The sequence below is a fragment of the Cucurbita maxima genome, unplaced genomic scaffold, assembly GCF_002738345.1.
Source record: "Cucurbita maxima cultivar Rimu unplaced genomic scaffold, Cmax_1.0 Cma_Scf00013, whole genome shotgun sequence".
In the NCBI taxonomy this organism is placed as follows: domain Eukaryota; kingdom Viridiplantae; phylum Streptophyta; class Magnoliopsida; order Cucurbitales; family Cucurbitaceae; genus Cucurbita; species Cucurbita maxima.
In genome coordinates, this window is record NW_019272029.1 from 410,920 (window position 1) to 429,929 (window position 19,010).

Here is a 19,010-nt window from a genome sequence, read left to right on the forward strand (position 1 = left end):
TAAAAAATGGTTTAAAAAATAAAAAAAAATCTTCCAAAAACTTAATAAAAAAATAAATAAAATGGCTTGTACAAATATAATAGTTTCATTTCTAAATATAATATTTAACATTTGGGCCGGGCCCATTCATCACAGAATTTTGAATTTTTATTTTCTATTATTATATTGATATCTTTAATGTTTAATAGCAAATCCTTAACCATTTTTTATTTTTATTAAAATAATTAATTTTTACCCATAAATTTCAATTTTATATTTTATGAAATTTTAATTTTTTTTAATTTTTAAAGGTTAGTTGACCAAAATTTTTAAAATATTTTTAATTTTATGATAATACATTATGCACTTGTTACACAACAACTAAAAAACGCCAACAAAACAGACAACAGCTAGGAGAAATGGAGGTTTGAGCTCTAAAAGGATTTGGTGTTGATTTTATTTGACGTGTTGATTAAAAATTTATATATGGAATTACGACAAACAAAAATATCCACCCTCTAAATTTGTTTATAAAGAATAGAGTATTTATTAGAGAATAATAAAAATATAATAACAAAAATAATAAATTAAAAACATATTTAAATAAGAGAGAGTAAATGAAAAAAATACAATAATTAAAATAATAACCATTATATTCCAAAAACAAAAAACTTTCTATTTCCTTATTTTTATTTTTTCTATTATTGCATTGCATAATTAATTTTGTATTTATACGAGTATAAGATTCTACTCTATCAATAATTATTATTTTAACACTGTTATATTGGGTGAAAAATGGTTCATTTATTTGATGGATATTGACTTAACAAAGTTGCTTTACATGAATTTGGATGACGTGATAATTTAAAAATAATTATCTACATTATTGTTCCAATTCTAAGTTAAATGAAAGTATGCTACATTAAATATAGATATCTTTTAAAAAATCGAGATAACTTATAAGCCAACTCATGGTTGTATTTAAAAAAGTATATATTATTTATATAATTTAGAATAGATATTATAGTCATTAGTTAATAAAAAAATTAAAGAGTTATTTTTCTTAATTCCTAAAATAAGTCGTATCGGCTAAAAATAGTAAAATGTGGTTGAAAAACAACCGTTTTTTATTATTATTATTTTATTTTTTATTTTATAATAAGGTTTTATTTATGATTTTCATCAAAAAGTAAGGCGGGAGTGAGTTTGAGATAGGTCACAGCAAATTAACAGGAGGAGGAAGAAGGAGAGCTTCAACTTTGAAATAGATGGCAGTTCCTTCCAATTTCACCTCTCCTCCTCTAACTCCTCATCGCACTCTTTCCTCTTCCTTCAAACCTCCTGTTTTATCCCTCCCTTTTTACAACGCCTGCGCTTCCAAATCCATTTCAATCTCCAAACACAATGCCCTCAAAAATGGATCCGCGAGGATCAGACCTATGTCGATTAGAGCTTCTTCTTCCTTTGGTTCTAGACTCGAGGAGAGTGTCAAAACTACAATTACTCAGAATCCTGTTGTTGTTTACTCCAAGACATGGTGTTCGTGAGTTCAAATCTCATCCATCTCATCTTTATATTTGTAATGCTTTTTTTCGATTTCCTTCGTGTTTTCTTTCCTTTTCCAGATTTGGGTTTCTTGAGTTTACTGGAAATATTTTGAAGCCGGATCGTTCGTTGGCAATCTCTTTTTTGAAGGTATTCTTCTGAGGTTAAGGCGTTGTTCAAGAGGCTTGGAGCGCAGCCATTGGTCATTGAATTGGATGAATTAGGTACTTTTTCTTCGATTCTTATTACACTTGCTGGTAGATTTGCTCGAGGGGATCTGAGTACTGAAATCACCTTTTCTTTTTCCCTCTATGACGATAACTGCCATTCCTGTCATATGTTCTTACTATTAACTTAAATTTTTGGATTAAGTTGTAAGTTAAGGGGTTGAGGATGGTTGGGAGAGGAGTCCCACATTGACTAACCAAAGGGAAGATCATGGGTTAGTAAGGAATTCTATCTTCATTGGTACGAGATTCGTGGTTCCTAACATGGTATCATAGCATGTCCTTAACTTAGACATGTCAATAAAATCCTCAAGTTTCGAAGAAAGAAATTGTGAGCCTCGAAGGTGTAGTCAAAAGTGACTCAAGTATTGAACAAAGGGGTGTAATTTGTTCGTGGGCTCCAAAGAACGAGTCCAACCTCAATTAAGGGGAGATTGTTCGAGGGGAGGATTGTTGGGAGAGGAGTCCCACATTGACTAATTAAGGGGAAGATCATGAGTTTATAAGTAAGAAATTTCATTGGTATGAGTGCTTTTGGGGAAACCAAAAGCAAATCCATAAGAGCTTATGCTCAAAGTGAACAAGATCATGCCATTGTGGAGATTCGTGGTTCCTAACATGATATCAGAGTCATGGTATCAGAGTCGAGCCTTGATTAAGGGGAGGCTGTTCGAGGGGAGGATTGTTGAGGATTGTTGGGAGAGGAGTCACACATTGGCTAATTAAGGGGAAGATCATAAGTTTATAAGTAAGAAATACTAACTTCATTGGTATGAGGCCTTTTCGAGAAACCAAAAGAAAAGCCATGAAAGAGCATTTAAAGTGGACAATATCATACCATTGTGGAGATTCGTGGTTCCTAACATTAATATATACCTGGAGATGCTCAATTTAAGCCCAATTCAACCCCTGTATGTTACTTCCGAATTCATGATGTTACATGTGTTGGTTTGTATGAATCAAATTGATATCCTTGAGCTATTTGCTTTGATTTAAACCATCATGAGTCTTTCATTGCATTTAATGTCTTCTCTTAAATCTTTTTATGCATCTTGTAAGCTGACAAGTTTTTTCCCTTCAGGTCCCCAAGGGCCACAACTGCAAAAGGTACTTGAGAGGCTTACGGGACAACATACGGTACCAAATGTTTTCATAGGTTAGTATTGCTTAATCACAATTATCAATCTTATGTATGTTGAAAATATTATCATTTTATGTTTACGTGGTTCTCTGTTTTAGTTATGAAACTTTCTCATTTTATTTACGATATCTTCTGTAATGAACAATCATTTGATATGTACAAAAACATTGCTTTTAATAGAGATTTTGCGTCAATCTTCACTGAATACCTCTACTTATGATCCTGATCATACCCCTTGGTTCAATATAACCATCTAGAAATAATACGGTTGTGTATATGCTGAGAGCAGAAGCATATAGAGGGGTTTAATTTTGGATTTTCGGTCTCAGTAAATAAGTAGAGCACGACGTGTTAGACCCTCTGATCGGGGGACACGTGACTTGGCTCTATGTGTCTTACCTGAGTCTAGATCTGATCATGTATGGGGTGGCACACTCAAAAGGATGGGTCCAAGGAAGGTGGCAACATTTACGCGTAGTAGGTGGTTGTCGCCTCTGACAATTGCACGAATGAATGCTGCTTGTTAAGAGACAAAGACACTTTAGTTTGAGTATTGTGTCTATGTCCATATCCATGCTTCTTAGTTTGTGTATACATACTTTGTTCTTGGACTGGAAGCAAGTGATTTTATATATGAAGTTTGAAAATGGGATAGGAAGATCCTTTTTCCAATCTTTACTCATATTTTTTCGTGTTTATGAATGGATTGCTCTACAATCCACAAGCATGCTTACTAATAGGGGAAGCGCCTCAGCTTCGCATCATCCCCGATATATATTTGTGAAGAACCTCAATGAACTAACTACTCACTGCTCGAGCTTACGTTAGTCGTAGAAACCGCTCACTACTATGTACTAAGTTTCTTCCTTCTCTCCATGTCTTTCTTGTTTTAGGAGACGGTGGAGGTTTTTTGACCCACCACTGATTTAAACCACAATACTCTAGCTTTGCCTCTAGAAAAGGTCCATGGAAGAGTTGAAAATGCCTCGGAGCACATCTTAGCAAACCTATATCAGCCCATCAATCAACAAAGATTTGAATAATGACTGACTCATTTTTGAGCCTACGAAAGGAAATTTCATTAGAATATATAACAAATGCACGTACTATCCACGTAGATAGAAATCCCTCACCCCTCATCATATTTTTGAGTCATAGTAAGGAAGCCGGTTTGGAAGTTCATAAAATATATGAATTATGAGCGCCCCCACCCCCCGTGTTTAAAAATACTGCCCCTTTGTGTTGTTTCGAATATCGACTACCGTTCTATTTCATGTAGTCTCGTCATCTAAAGATTTTTCGATCTAGTTTGGTTTGTATCGCTTATTCTTGGATGCGTACCAAGTATTGTTTAAACTCACATACCTCTTTTTGTGGTCAGGGGGCAAGCACATAGGCGGTTGTACAGGTACATTTTTTTTTTTTTTTTTACCAAAGCTTTCATTCAATGGAAACATACATTGCTTGCTTCACTTATATTGATTATCGATGTTGCTTGTGCTCGCCGTTGTGATGCAGATACTGTGAAACTATACCGAAAAGGAGAGCTCGAGCCTCTTCTATCTGAAGCGAATGCTAAAAATACAGAGACATAAGGCTCTAGGCACATTTTGTTTTCTTAGCCATTTGCTGACTGACCTGTTGATTTTCTTAATTCTACCTCGAGTGACACTTGCGTTTCTAGTTAGGAACATGTATTTTAAGATATTTGTGGATGCATTTGTTTCAAGGAAGGATCTCCAGTTTATGCATGAAATAAGAGAGCATTTTATTCCCATTTGGAAAGAAAAGCCTTCCATTTCCCCGGTCCAGGCTCCCTTTTCTGTCTATGCTATGCTCGTATGGCGTAGGCTTACCACGTTCCGCGCCTATAATGTTTTTGCCGAACGGTCTTTGCCAGTAGCGTTATCCTCTCTACTGGCTGTATGGTCTAGTTGTTTCGTGTTGTTTTTAAGGTATTTAGATGTTTTTGCAACACTTTGAGGTATTTTACAATCAATCTTCTGAAAGTAGGAGTTCGGAGTCCATCGAGGAGTTTTTTTTTTTTTAGATTTTAATTTCTAAAGAAATATTTACGTAATTAGATTTCATCTATTATTTAGTAACATTTGAATATTTACATGCAAATTGATTTTATTAATTTATTTACTTTATTATACTGAGACTTTCAAATTATTTAAATTTTATTTCTCAATTTTGAAATTACATTAAATAAAAATATATTCCACCATTTTAGCATATTAATTTAATTACTCATTTTATTCTATGACTCTCCATTTGGCTATTTAGTACCATATTTATTTTTTAATAACTCTACTTTCTAAAATTAAATTAAATCTATCTATTAATTAATTAATTAAAATTAATTATCTAAGTAAAATTTTTTACACGTTCTTGAAAGCGCTGTGTTCTCCTTGTTATGTACCACCATTTTGGCGCCCAAGTTTTTCTTTCCACAGAAACCACAATCCCTCGTTTACAGGGCGCGCATTACCATGAAGCGTAATCTCAAGCCGTCCATTTCTACTGGTTCTTCTTCGATTCTTCCTTATCATGTTTTTGAGTTTCTTTAATTTTGATATATTGCTGTTGCTTTGATTCTCGATTACACATCATGCTTTCCCCCGTTTAATTTTTTAGTATTTTTTTCAAGACTTTTGTTCCTGAGAGGATCGATTTTGTTTGTTGCCACTATTCTTAATAATTTCATTCCGGTTCCAATGTATTTAAGTTACTATTGTGGTTTAGTTCGAATTCGTTGTCTCGATGGATTTCATTTCTGGCCAATTATAGCCCAACTTCTAATGAATGTTTGATGTTGTGTTATCTTTTTCTCTCACGTAATTTTGTATATTCTGTCGTGAGAAGCCGGAAGTGATCTTGTATGTACTCCTGTTGTTCTTTAAACTGCATGTAAAAATGCCTTAATTGACTACATGTCCAATATTTTGATCAGAAATGTCTCTCCTGTACTCCGCTATCGTTTGCTTTCTTCATCGAGTTTGTTGGGAGTTTGACCAAAGTCCCAAATAATGAGCATATAAGTAGATAATAATGCAATGAGACCTCTCATAAGAAATCATAAGGCTTATGTTCAAAGTGGACAGTATCATATCACTGTGGGGATCCATTGTCTTAATAAAAATTCATCTTTATATATAAACCTCAAGATGTCATATTGATACCCTTGCGAATGCAAGAACACTCATTTTAGTCAGGTTCCACATTAGCGACAAGGATAAGTTTCACTGCGTATGAAGTAACGTTTAAACCATAGAAGCTACATTTGCTATTGTGTGACTACGTTTTGCAGTTATCCTTGTTTTCTCTAAATTGTTTCAGGAAGTGAATTTCTACTTTGTAAAATTAAATGATTTCAAAAGTTTCTTCACTTAAAATAATAATTTTGATAAATCCTGCATGAACATTCCTTATAGATAGTATCTGTCGGAAGAGAATAAAAGTTGGAGACCTTGATTGTGATAGACCTTTGACATGCAGAAGAGATACTTCTCCCGTATCCTTGAAAGAAGGACATGTTACATGCCGTGAGTTTTCTACATTACCCAACTCTCAATTGTACTTTCCTAGAGTAGCGAGCTATTCGAGGCTCCCAGTGTTAACAGTTCTCTTTGTCTTTTTTTTCTTTTTTGAGTTTTGTTCTAGCTAAGTTTCTTATTGTATTAGTGCATGATCCTTGTTAAATAGTTCAATTGTTGATATGTTTTCTTGTATGGGAGCGATGGCAGCAAATAATGCAAAAACTTCGGAGTTTGCATTTTTTAAGAAGTTCAAGGATGCAAACCGTAGATTCAGTTCATCTCTTCAACGTCAAAAGGAACTTCAATCCAAGGAGTTCAACTCGACTGATCATTTCAGAGGTAAGACATAAACTTTAATTGCAATATCAGTGTTAGCAGCAAATATATATATATCTATATTTATATTCTTTGGGATGTGAAAACGTGGATCTTTTTAAGAACTATACTTTCAGTGTCTGCCTTATCTGCACATGTGAGGCTAAGACCTTCCACTCAGCTCAATGTTGACATGTATTTTTTCTTCAAGTTTAACCCATTCTTGGAATCGACCATAAAAAAGATAATAACAATATCTCCCAATAAAAGTTGGAAGTAACGTGTAACTTGTACCCATTATTTTGTTTCCAAGCAGAGAGAGCAAGGCATGTTGAAAATCGCCGTGAAGACTTCGCATCACATCCTTTTGTTGAGAATGTCACTCCTATTAACTTTAACTCGATGCATTTACCCCTGGGTAATTCATCCAAAATTTCAGGTATGCACTTAAAGCAGACACTCGTTAATATTTGATATTCCCTTTTCTGTTAATTCATCCTGACATGAGATTGAACGAAGATGTATAATTAAGTCGTCCCGAGTATTCTGTAACTCTATACTACGTATAGGAAAAATACATTTTCATCCATGTACTGAACTAAGACATTATGAGTTGTCAATACAAAATGAGTCGGAGATTTTCTTTCACATATCGCATGTATCAGTGTAATGTCTCTCAATTTGTTTATCGATATTTGGGTTTGCAGTACATGATGAAATGAGATCCCACAGGAAAACAAAACAGTTTCCAAATAGTAATTTGTGCTCTTTGTTTTATTGCAGAGGTAGATGTGAAGCACGCTCATAAAACATTTAAGGATATACAGAGCAAACAGAGAAACGTGGAAAATGATGGTAATTCTTTCGTCTGAGTTTCGTTCTCTCTCTTTTTCTTGCTTATTTTTTTTTTAAAAAAAAAATAGAGAATCACAATTTTGAGTTCTTATGAGCAAATGTTTCGTCTTTTGTGTATGCATATATTTCTTATCATTTTCCAATGGTTTCTTTTTTGGTCCATTTTTGCATTCTCAACAGAGTTGGGGAGCCTTGATCTTATAGTCTTAAAAAGTTCCGAGCCATGTTCGTTAATGTGTAATGCATTCATTTAGTGGTCTACATCAGAAAGATAGATGGGATAGTCATGATAGCATATTTGATCAGGTACTCTTCATATTCATGCAGATATTTTTAGTAGGAAGAGGCAGAAATTACGTCAGTTCATTCAGAATATGTCGTTCCATGGAACTGGTGAATCATATGAGAAGAGGTCAGAGTCATCTTTGTTCTATCTGTTGTCCCGTCATCTTTCTGGATCCGACTATGGAATTTTTTGGAACTTGTCCAGGTATGGTGTTATTTCCACTCTACTTAGTCGGCTTATACCTGAAAGCAATCAGTATAAGGTATTATGCACTTTTACCATCTTCCAATAACTTCAACTTTTTTTTTTTCTAATTCTTTTCTGAATTACTGGCTTTAGAATGAACCTGATTCTCGACAGTTTAATAATAACTTGGAAAAACTACAATGGTTGCCTGGAAGGTGCTGGCCAAGGCTTGATTATGAGCATCGTTTGAATAATAGTTCATCGCCTTGTCGTTTGAATAAATCAAGAGGCAGAGTTCTTTTCCACTCTGATTTCTCAACCAATAACGATGATGACAACTTCCACGTTAAGTACAGGACCAAGGACTTTGACAGTGATGTAGAAGGGAAAATGACTTTGCTTGATGCCAATAGTTCACCTAGTACTGCTGCAGTTGAAAACTATAGATCACTTATCAACCTTTTCAACCCGCAATACGGTTTCTATGATCAAGGTGAACCTTTGCACATAAGGAAGCAAGAGATGGAACCTCTTCTGCTGGGTTGGGATACGGACGACATAAAAGATGACAGTTCTAAAGTTACAGAGTTCCACACATTTGCTGAGCCACCAATTTCGTTCGCTGATGACCATCAGCCAAACTTGCAGGAGAGTTTTGGAGCTGTTGCACTATGTTCATCCCCTTTCCCTTCCAGTTATCATAGAAACTTATATCCATTGCCATACTCCAGTTTAGACAGCTATCAAATCCATGGGTTAAGTAGGCATAATGTAGAAAAAGAGGAAGGTATAGACGCCACTTTCAACAACGTGCATTTGAATTTCTCATCTGTACCCAAATGTCTTAGTCAGTGCGATAACTATGTCGAAGACCGTGGCTTCTTCTGTGCACAAAGTGCTAATTGGCTTATGAATTATGCATCGAATGACGAACACCGGCATCCTTCTTTAGAAAGTATGTGTGCTTCTGGCTTTGTCTTTGATTTTGGATGGAAATACCTCTCAGGCTCAAAGGAGCACTGCCAAACAGCTTACCATCTACTTGAGTACCCACTGGATGAAATGAGACCAACATCCCCTGTCAATGAAGAATGTAATATTGACAGTTCAGAATATCGACAGCCCTTCTTCATCCAACCCGAGTCATTCTTTCAAGAAGGGAAGAAGGTACGCTCTCTACTGACTGATAAACTTAGCTGGGATGTCACTAGAAGTGAAATAAATGTCGCTATAACTGAAATGGATTACGTTTGACACCAGATTCAACTCACAATTGATCCTTTGTATCCTCTTTTGACCTGTCTTTCTATTCTACAGAGAAATAAACTCTGAAGTCCTTGAGAAAACCACTCATATTTCAACATGAATTGCTTTGCTTTGCTTGGACCGTCTTAATGGTATGATGTTGTCCACTTTGAATATAAACTCTTGTAGTTTTGCTTTTGCTTTCTCCCAAAGGTCTCATACCAATGGAGATGTGTTATAAACTCATGATCAACTCCTTATTAGTCGAGGTGGGATTTCTCTCCCAACATTTTTTAATATTTTACCTTTTGGTCGAGGTACGAGTAAGTTGTATTCGAGTTGAGGTAGAGTTATATTATAATAAATTATTATTTTGAGAGAGAAATTTGGTAGAGAGTAACATGGGTTGGCATTAAACAAGTTAGAAGAAAATGTACCTAAAAATTGACTTTTTGAGGGGTTAATGGAATTTTTGAAGGTTGCATTTGTTCCACCAAAGGTAGAGTGGTTAGGTGGTGGTTATGATACATGACTAAGACTCTTTATTCTCCCTTCCCTTTCCACCAAATTCCATACCCCAATTATTATTTCTTTTGGTGTCTCATTTTCCTAATTAGTTCCATAGTTCGAAATTTCCTTTTTTTCTATATTTTAATTTAAATGCGTTTTTTTTTAAAAAAAAAAAAATTGTTTAAGAATTTAAATATATCCATAAGAAATATGAAACAAAATTGATTTTAAGATCAATACGATATAATTTAAAACTTATTAACTATTAAATTACATAGAGAATTATTTTCTGGTTGTTTTGTTCTTAGGTCAAAACCGCATCGTTTTGACCCATGGAAATATTATAAAGCATATTACACTGCAAGATACCAAAATTTCTCTTTTGCTTTCATTCCTTTTTTTTTTTTTTTTTTTTTTTTTTTTTTTTTTTTTTTTTTTTTTTTTTTTTTTTTTTGCCATTTTTATTTATCTATTATCGGGTTTGATTCATTTCGGCCAATGTACTTTTAAAATAGCTAATTTAGTCTCGATACGTCATCCACCAATAGTTTATAATGTTCAATTATCCACTCCTCGCTATTAAAATTAATAAAATTCACTTAAAAATTGAATACCTTCTCTTTAAATGAAAAATTTTCCTAATATTTTTTATAATCTTTAGACCCCATTTTTGTGGCTATCTAATAAAAACACTATGAATATATCATTAAATGCTTTTAATGGGATAAAAACAACTTTATAACTTAAACTAAACATTTTTCATTTATATATATATAAACTACAAATTGTTGGAAAAAAATAGTAATTTTATAGTGACCAAATAAATAAAATGGGACCCCATGTCCTTCCCATGTCTCGAGGTAGATGGAAATATATATGTATTTATTCAATAATTAACCATTTTTTTCTATTCTTAATTCATACATTAATTTGACAGAAAAAATTAGATGTTAGGCGATAGGATATTCTCCCACCAATATTATATTTTATTGGAGAGGGAAATAATTATATATAATTTAATACTCATCGGTGATACAAACTTTATTGTAAATTATTATTTTGAGAGTAACAAACGTAAGAAGAGGGACTTTAATAGAATGAATACATATTAATTACCTTTTTTTTTTTTAATTAACAATATGTTAATTTTAAGAAAATTGATTGCATCCATGATTTTAAGAAAAAAAAAAAAAACTGACCATTTTCCACCCAAAGTTGATCTTTAACGTTTTCCAATGCCTTTGATTTGTTTCGAGAAATATATACGATTTTGAGTGTATTATTAGCAAATATCATACTAGAAATAGACTCATTTCGACTAACAATTTTGAAGCAAAAGATGTAGTTGGTCTCTAAAAATATCTCAACCTCGTGGGGATTTGCTATGTATGGAGTGGAGAATCATGATTTAAACAGGAAATATGGGAGGGAGCGAAAAGAGATTTTTTCTCGTTAGCTAAACGAGGGTAGGGATGAGGATTATATTTCTCGTCCAAATCCTAAACCCTCAAAACGTCAAAATAAAATAAAATAAAATAATTTTTTTGAATTTAGTAAAAAGAAAAGAAAAGAAAAAAAAAAAGCCCAAATTGAGTTTTTAAAATAAAAAAAAATGAAATTAGGCCAATCAAATCAACCTACCTTTTTATGGTAATAAAATGATTAATTACATGTGAGGGATAACATTAATTATTCCAACGGTATAATAAAAAGTTGTTATTGTCTAAAAGTAAACGAAAGTATCATTGTAAAAAAAAGGGTAAAAAAATATCAATAATGATAGATAGATTTTCATCTAATTTAAATTATTAAAAAATAAATTAAATTATTACGAATTTAAAATATGTGCAACATTTAATTCGGTCTATTCTTTTTTATCTTTGCCATAATATTGATTAAATAAAATCTTTAACTTTTATATAAAAAAGGGTCCATTTATAACTTTTATGTAAAAAATTAAAAAATTTATATAAAAAGGGTTAAGAAACTTTTATATATAAAAAAAAGAATTAAAAATTTTGTATGTAAAAAAATAATTAAAAGTTTTATATACAAAAATAGATTTGGAAACTTAATATGGACAGAATATTACAATGTAATGACAAAATTCACAAAATTTAATAAACAAAAACCATTCTCAACGCCAAATTACCAAATACCAATACACGGTTTGGTTCGTAATCGAAAGCATAAAATAAATCAGATTTTATAAAACATTTTCAAGTCCGACGGCGAGTCGGTGGAGAGAGAGAGAGAGAGAGAGAGAGAGAGAGAGAGAGAGAGAGATACAACTTATACCCTCCCGCACGAGTACGCAATTTGCTTCTTCTTCGTCTTTCTCACTTGCTCATAGATCCCGGCCGAATCTCCGGCCAACTTTCCGACGAGATTTTCTGTCGCTCCTTCGGCTCCGACCTCACTCCTTTTCAGCTTCTCAATCACACTCTGTGGAATGCTTCTCTCTGTGTCAGAATGTTGGTTGGTTCTTTACTCCGCCGCTGCTGTTTAATTCTTCTGCATTTTTATGTTTCCCTTTCGATCTCTCGTTTCCCGAAGCTCTTCTCTCTTTCAGCTGCTTTCGAATCTCATTCTCTTTCTGCCTGAATCAATTGCAGCTTTTCCTTTTTCTTTCCTTGCTAATTTTTTAAACTAGATTCTCCTTTTCTATCTCTATACTTGCTCCTTTTTAGTTTCGGGAGTTAATTGTGGTTTTGAATTGACTTACTGATAATTGCGTGTCACTTTTTCTGTTTAATCTTCGGATAATCGGTTAGTGATTGCTGGGTTTTGCTTCTTTGTTTCTGTTCATGTCATTCTGCTGTTTTGCTTTTCTTGTAGGGGGAATTCTCGATCCCGGTGCTTCTTAGCCTCTGATTCTAATCGTCGAGTTGAATTTTGAGTTCTATGAAACCTCGATCAGTGAGCTCCTTCCCCCCAGAGAACTCAACAGCGTTAAATTAAGTGTGTAATTTGAAAGTTTCTTGGGTTATCGAGCTGTGGCATAAGAATTTATGTGATGCTTCGTGTAAACATGCAGAATTTTCCGTCTGCATTGCTCAGTTCTTTGTTCTGTGTCGATTGAAGGAATGGTTTCTTCCCCTCTTTGAATACTCTTTCGACTCTCTCTCTCTCTCTCTCTCTCTCTCGTCTTCTCTCTTTGTGTTCATATGGTCGTTGGCTTCTTCCTTCTTGCAACTTGGGATCTTACCTTCCAAATTTTCGCTCTCTCTCTCTCTCTTGGGGCTGAAGCTTGAAGCCAGAAACTTTAAGGTACGAAACTACTCTGTGCATAATTTCCCATTTATTTTTCCTGTCTTGTAAAATAATAGAACTTAGAACATACGCTCTGTTCCTTGTGAAGAAATTAGCCAGTCTATATCTTGTTGATTTAGTTGGAATCCTATTTTTACAGTGTTCAAATGAAGGAGGTTCAAAGAAGAAAAGTCCATAATAATATGGAAAAACCTTTCCCTGGATGTGCGGGAAGAATGGTAAACCTGTTTAACTCGAGTGCAGGCGTCCGTAGGAACAAGCTTCTGACGGATAAACCGCATCGTGATGGTGACTTTCCTTTTTATTTTTCTTTGTTTTTTTCCTACCGACGCTTGTCTCTGATAATTGTCTCCATTCTAATCGTTTTCCAAATTTATATAATTTCTTCTTTGAAGCTTTGGCTGTCTGCTACTAGTAGGTGGTGCTAATGCGAATTTATTAGTCAACGGATGAATTTTGTTCTCAATTTTATTGAATTTTTATTTCTTAAATCTTGGTTTTGTGTGCACACTCGTGAAGGGTAAACTTGATTATCTTTTCATATGATGATTGCTCGTGAATTTGGTTGCCCCATATGGTTTTGCCAAGTTTCGAACTTTAAAGCTTAATTGGTGCTATGGATATGCGCTTTTTATTGATTTTTCCCTCTTCGCTGATCAATAACTCATGATATCAAATTGGCCGATTAAAAAAGCTAGTTTGCTCTTGGTCACGTTTGTTAATGCATCACATATTGCAGAACTCATCCTGCCCGGTCAGTGGAAGTAGAATAGAAAAATAAAGCAAAAATTTTAAGCTTAATGTACGGTTAAGTAAAAAAAATCTTCTGATGAGCAGTTGGAAAGTTTGAAATAGTAGAATTGTTTTTTTTTTCTCGTATATTTTTATGATGTTTAAAGCTCCTGCTTATGATGCCATTGGATTGACCAGTGTTCTCTTTTGTCAGTTGTGTTTGTTAATGAGCCAAAATTGTTGACATTGACATGGTTTTCGGCAGGTTCTGTACTCACAAGAAGCCACTCAGATGCAGCAATTATGTCGAGTCCCTCCCGAGATAGTCAGATAGAGGATGGACCGGTAAATTGTTAGCACACTTTGTTAACAGTACATTGATGCATTTTGTCTGAAGCATGAAAAGTTCATGCACTACATGTTCATTTTCTACCCATGTAGTTGAGATTTTTGTTTTCCTTTTTTTTATTTGTGTAAGAAGTTTGGTTTATTATTGCATTGTAGGGAAATTCAATTGGGAAGGCAAACCGAACGCCTATGAAGATGCTCATAGACCAGGAAATGTCTAGAGATGCTGAGTCTAAGATTGCTCCCCCAAATGTTGTTGCGAAGTTGATGGGTCTAGATACTCTGCCCGAGCAGCTTGGTTCAGCTACTAATAAAACACCTTCAAGAGGTCCCTGGTGTACAGTTAAAGAATCTAGGTTGCCACTGGAATGTACGGAACAAGTTGATGACCATTCAGAGAAGGGAGCTCTGTGTCAAATTCATCAAAGTTCTGTAGACGTTCGTGGAATATGGCAGCAATGTTTAAAAACAAATTACGATAGAGAAAAATTGCACTATGGAAGTTTTGACAAAAATATTGATGAAAAAAAGATGGCTCTTGTTCGTCAGAAATTCACTGAAGCAAAACGTCTAGCTACGGATGAGAAACTTAGGCAGTCTAAAGAATTCCAAGATGCCTTAGAAGTTCTCAGCTCTAACAAAGAATTGTTCGTCAAATTTTTGCAAGAACCCAATTCCTTATTTTCTCAGCATAGTTTTCAACTTTGTTCACTCCCTACATCTCCTGAGAAGAAGTGTATCACAATCCTTAGGCCCTCAAAGTTGGTTGGTACTGAAGACATTTCTGAGACAGGGAAGAGATGTGAGAATCAGATGAAAAAACCAGCTCAGGTTTGCCAATCGACTGCTTGTGAAAAGTCCAGTAATGTGCCTACTTTGTCAAACCAGAGATTTGATGAATATGTTCAACCCACCCGAATAGTGGTATTGAAGCCCAACATTGGTAAGAATCATGCTGTTAGAACTGTGATAACTCAACAACCTTGCTCCTCACCTAATAAAACATCTGGAACTTTTGATGAGGAAGTTGAGGTTGTTGAGGTGCCAGAATCTAGGGATGTAGCAACTGAGATTTCTGAACAAATGAGTGAAGATCAAATGGGGCAACGACGGGATGAAACTTTGATCTCTTCTCTCTTTTCCAATGGTTATACTGGTGATGAGAGTTCATTTTACAAGTCAGAGAATGGGTATGCAGGGGGGGATCTCAGTGATTTAGAATTAATGTCACCGTCTTCCAGGCATTCTTGGGACTATGTTAACAAATTTGATAGCCCTTATTCTATTTCTTCCATTAGCCGTATTTCATGTTCTCCAGAGTCATCAGTTTGCCGAGAAGCCAAGAAGCGCCTCTCAGAAAGATGGTCAATGATGGCATCAAATGCCAATTCTCATGAACCAAGGCATGTAAGGAGAAGCTCTAGTACCTTGGGCGAGATGCTCTCTTTGTCAGATCCAAAAAAGTCTGTTGAATCTGTTGATCGGATAACCAATGAGGAAGAAGAACGGAGGGAGTTTGCATCCTGCTTAATTACTGATTTCAGTAAGGAAGACATTGGAAGCTCTCCTAGAAGTCTCCAGAGGTCAAAGTCTGCCCCTGTGTCTCCTCTGATGTCAAGTACCAGACTAGGTTTTGAAGCTCCAAATTCTAATATGGCAGATGTCACCACGGAGAAAGCTAGTCCGACGAAAGTTAAATCATCATTTAAAGGAAAAATTTCTAGCTTTTTTTTCTCTAGGAATAAGAAACTCAGCAAAGAAAAACGTAATGCATCTCAGTGTAAGGAGGAATTGGATACTTCTGTTGTGGAAACACTTGGGCCTTCTCTACCTCCCGGCAGGGTTGGTGATGATGCACCTTGTATCAACAATAGTCGTCTTGAAGAATGCTCATCTTCTGCTCTGTGTGGATCATCAGAGACATCTCCGGGTTTAACCAACAAATTGGGTGTGGTCTCTCTTGAGGTAATTTATCTTCTTATGTAGGATTTGCATGTGTCTTCATTCAGTAATTACTTCACGCAAGTAGCATATTAGGCAAGGTTGTTATATTCATTTGATCGCAACTGAACATCAAAATTTCCCCTACTCTGTGTTTTCTGATTTTTCTTCCTAAGCTTGTCTACCTACTTAGTTAACATGTTGTGCCGGGCATAATTCTAACCGTTCAGAATGGTTGGCTGAAGTATGTTATAAGCCACTGGTATAATTAAGTAGTTACGATTCAGGGCCACTTAGGACTCCCTGAATACTTGAACAGGAACATGATGGATTCTGAATAAGTATCTGTAACAAGAACAGATATGGAAGTGGTGTTCTGTTATGCTTTGTGGATAAAAAATATGGTATCTGAATTTCTGATTGTTACTGTTCTATATGGAGTAAAGAAATTCAAAATTTTCAAATTGGAAGTCCAATAATTGTTGGCATCTAATTTTTCCCGCCTCTAGTAGGCTTTCGGCCTTTGTAACTCTCGGTAACATTGTCGCACTATGTAGCCTAGTTCTTAATGCATTATTGCTGGCTGTTGCCTCTAGTAGTTTGCAAAATAATCTCTCATTAATCAATTTACTTACAGAACTAAATTTAAATTTTCCAGGCAGGGTTGCCTTTCTCAAGACACTTGATACCTGGAAATGCCAATGAGATCCCAGACCATCCAAGTCCATGCTCTGTTTTAGAACCGCCATTCGACGATGATGACATCATGCGTGCGTCTTCTGGACATATGAAGCCAAATTCCATAGGTACTCGTACTCTCTTAACTATCCATGCACAGATAGGACTTGGCTATACTTAATTCAGTTTCGAAGTTGGATCCCAAAATGAATGTTTAGTTTCAAATCTGTCCTTTCCGCCTAAATTAGGTAAACTTCTAGTTCGATGCAATTGAGCATCGGTGGAAGGTTTGGGCAATTTGATTGATGGTGGAACTTTCACATAAGAAAGAAAACGAAATCGGGACTAAAATTACTGTTTGACTTGAGCTAAAACCTATTTCTTTAGAATTTTGTTTAGAGTTGTACATATGCTGTTTCTTGATTTTGTCTATTTTTCCAGGAATTCAAGTGCTAACGAAGTCCAGCTTAATTGACAAATCGCCTCATATAGAATCCATTTCTCGAACTTTGAAGTGGGAAGACATGTATTCGGAGAATGCAGATCCATATTTGTTTAAACCCTCATTAGCATGTGAAGATAGAGAAGAAGAGGAACAAAAGTGGCTCGGCCTTGTTCGAAGTCTACTCTCGGCAGCTAACATCGATGACAGTGTGCAGTGCAACTCATTTTTCTCAAGATGGCATTCACTCGAAAACCCATTGGATCCATCACTGAGAAACAACTTCGCCAACCTAAGTGATAAAGAACCAGAACAGGAGGCGAAAAGAAGGCAATCAAGATCAAACTGGAAGCTCATCTTTGACAGCGTCAATGCAGTCTTGATCGAAATCACAGGCTTTCGGTCAGACATGAGCACGATGGGGACATCTTCCAACTGTCTTCATGCTGGTGCTCTCTCACAACCTTTGGTGGACCTTGTGTGGGACAGATTGAAGGATTGGCTGTCGTGGGATACTCAGTGTGTTGGTTGTGAGATTGGGGACAGTTACAGCCTGGTGGTGGAGAGGGTAGTTGGGAAGGAGGTTGTAGGGAAGGGCTGGACTCAGCAGTTACAAGAGGAAATGGATGATTTAGGGAAGGAAATAGAAGGGAAATTGCTGGAACAACTTGTGGAAGAGACACTGCTTGATTTGACAGGTGCCTGCCCATGACCTTCCTTTCTGATTTATTCTTCTTATTATTATATATTATAGTTTTTCATATACAGCCCCAAATAATTTGTGCCATTTTTCTTTGTGTGCATTTTACCATCCTCTCTCTACCGACTCCTCTTCTGCTGTATATTTTGGACTGCCCATTTTCTTTTTAGCTAATAAGACTATCAAATATCTACCAGCAATAGTCATTTTCACTCACTGTCCTACTGTTTCTTCTTCTCATTCCTCGTTTCTTTCTCTGCTGTATATTAGATGTTTTAATCTCATTCTTATATTAACATTTTAGTCCTTATGATCCTGTCTTCGGTTTTTATTCGTCTTCGAATTGATAGAGAGGGACATGTTAAGGATGCAAACATCGGTCTGAACATTTCAAGGAAAGACTTGTAGCTTTGATTTATGGTTTATAAGTAAAGACCTTGTTTTTGTGAGACAATAGCATATCATTGTAGAAGTACCGAGAAGTTTGTTGCCTTAATATAGTTTTCATTCAAGTGCTCGTTTGCGTATGACAGTGGTTTGTTTTGGAAGATCTTACCAAACTATAGGTACTAGATTTGATTCGATCACATGCTAGTGGTTAAGTTGGGAATTGTGATGAGTTGGGATGTGAAGTTTGGTGTAAAATTGCAGGAAATCCATATGCAAACCAATGAGCGTTTGGATACCCAAAAAAAAAAAGAATGACAATGGGTAGCAGAGCAACGTGTAAGGCAAGGCGGCCCCATTTCATTAATTCATTTGGTAACAATATATGTGGCTTCACACATGTGCTGTTTCCATTGCACTTAATGCATACTGGCCCTTTTGTCTCGCTCTATCATACTGTACATACAGACTCAGTGGAGCGGGAGTGCGCCTGTTCATGTAGGTTTGGGTCTTCTGGTACGTCGGGGCCAATGCGTATGAATTTGTGTTTGATTAACGTGGCTCGTTTGACGACTCAGTACATACATATCAGAGTCGTATGGCAGCTGGTAGAGATGAATAAATGTGGGCTGCTTCAAAGGGACTTGTCGAGGATGAGTGTCTTTTAAGTCTTTTTCT

General features: G+C 35.4%; 3 protein-coding genes across 11 annotated transcripts; all 3 read left to right on the forward strand.

The window, feature by feature from the left end:
• Positions 1-1,155: 1,155 nt before the first annotated feature.
• On the forward strand, positions 1,156-4,677 carry LOC111487992 (monothiol glutaredoxin-S10-like). The gene is made up of 5 exons (XM_023135530.1): positions 1,156-1,522; positions 1,675-1,748; positions 2,833-2,907; positions 4,274-4,300; positions 4,411-4,677. Exons 1-5 carry the CDS (start codon positions 1,248-1,250, stop codon positions 4,485-4,487), a joined length of 528 nt encoding a protein of 175 aa, XP_022991298.1. The 5' UTR covers positions 1,156-1,247; the 3' UTR covers positions 4,488-4,677.
• A 650-nt stretch (positions 4,678-5,327) lies between these two features.
• On the forward strand, positions 5,328-9,349 carry LOC111487990. Of its 5 annotated transcripts, XM_023135528.1 has the most exons (8): positions 5,328-5,421; positions 6,330-6,440; positions 6,633-6,773; positions 7,063-7,188; positions 7,533-7,604; positions 7,932-8,016; positions 8,095-8,152; positions 8,230-9,349. In XM_023135528.1, the coding sequence occupies exons 1-8, from the start codon at positions 5,388-5,390 to the stop codon at positions 9,328-9,330; spliced, it is 1,728 nt and encodes a 575-aa protein (XP_022991296.1). In that variant the 5' UTR covers positions 5,328-5,387; the 3' UTR covers positions 9,331-9,349. The 5 variants fall into 5 exon arrangements, with proteins under 5 accessions (XP_022991296.1, XP_022991293.1, XP_022991294.1 ...); XM_023135525.1 differs by having other exon boundaries at positions 7,932-8,152; XM_023135526.1 differs by having other exon boundaries at positions 7,066-7,188; positions 7,932-8,152.
• Positions 9,350-12,005: 2,656 nt separating this feature from the next.
• Positions 12,006-18,162, forward strand: LOC111487989. 5 transcript variants are annotated; one of them, XM_023135522.1, is made up of 8 exons: positions 12,006-12,309; positions 12,670-12,792; positions 12,869-13,101; positions 13,244-13,392; positions 14,102-14,181; positions 14,341-16,149; positions 16,784-16,931; positions 17,245-18,162. In XM_023135522.1, the coding sequence occupies exons 4-8, from the start codon at positions 13,251-13,253 to the stop codon at positions 17,955-17,957; spliced, it is 2,892 nt and encodes a 963-aa protein (XP_022991290.1). In that variant the 5' UTR covers positions 12,006-12,309; positions 12,670-12,792; positions 12,869-13,101; positions 13,244-13,250; the 3' UTR covers positions 17,958-18,162. The 5 variants fall into 5 exon arrangements, with proteins under 5 accessions (XP_022991290.1, XP_022991291.1, XP_022991292.1 ...); XM_023135523.1 differs by having other exon boundaries at positions 12,670-12,750; XM_023135524.1 differs by having other exon boundaries at positions 12,006-12,750.
• Positions 18,163-19,010: the final 848 nt, after the last annotated feature.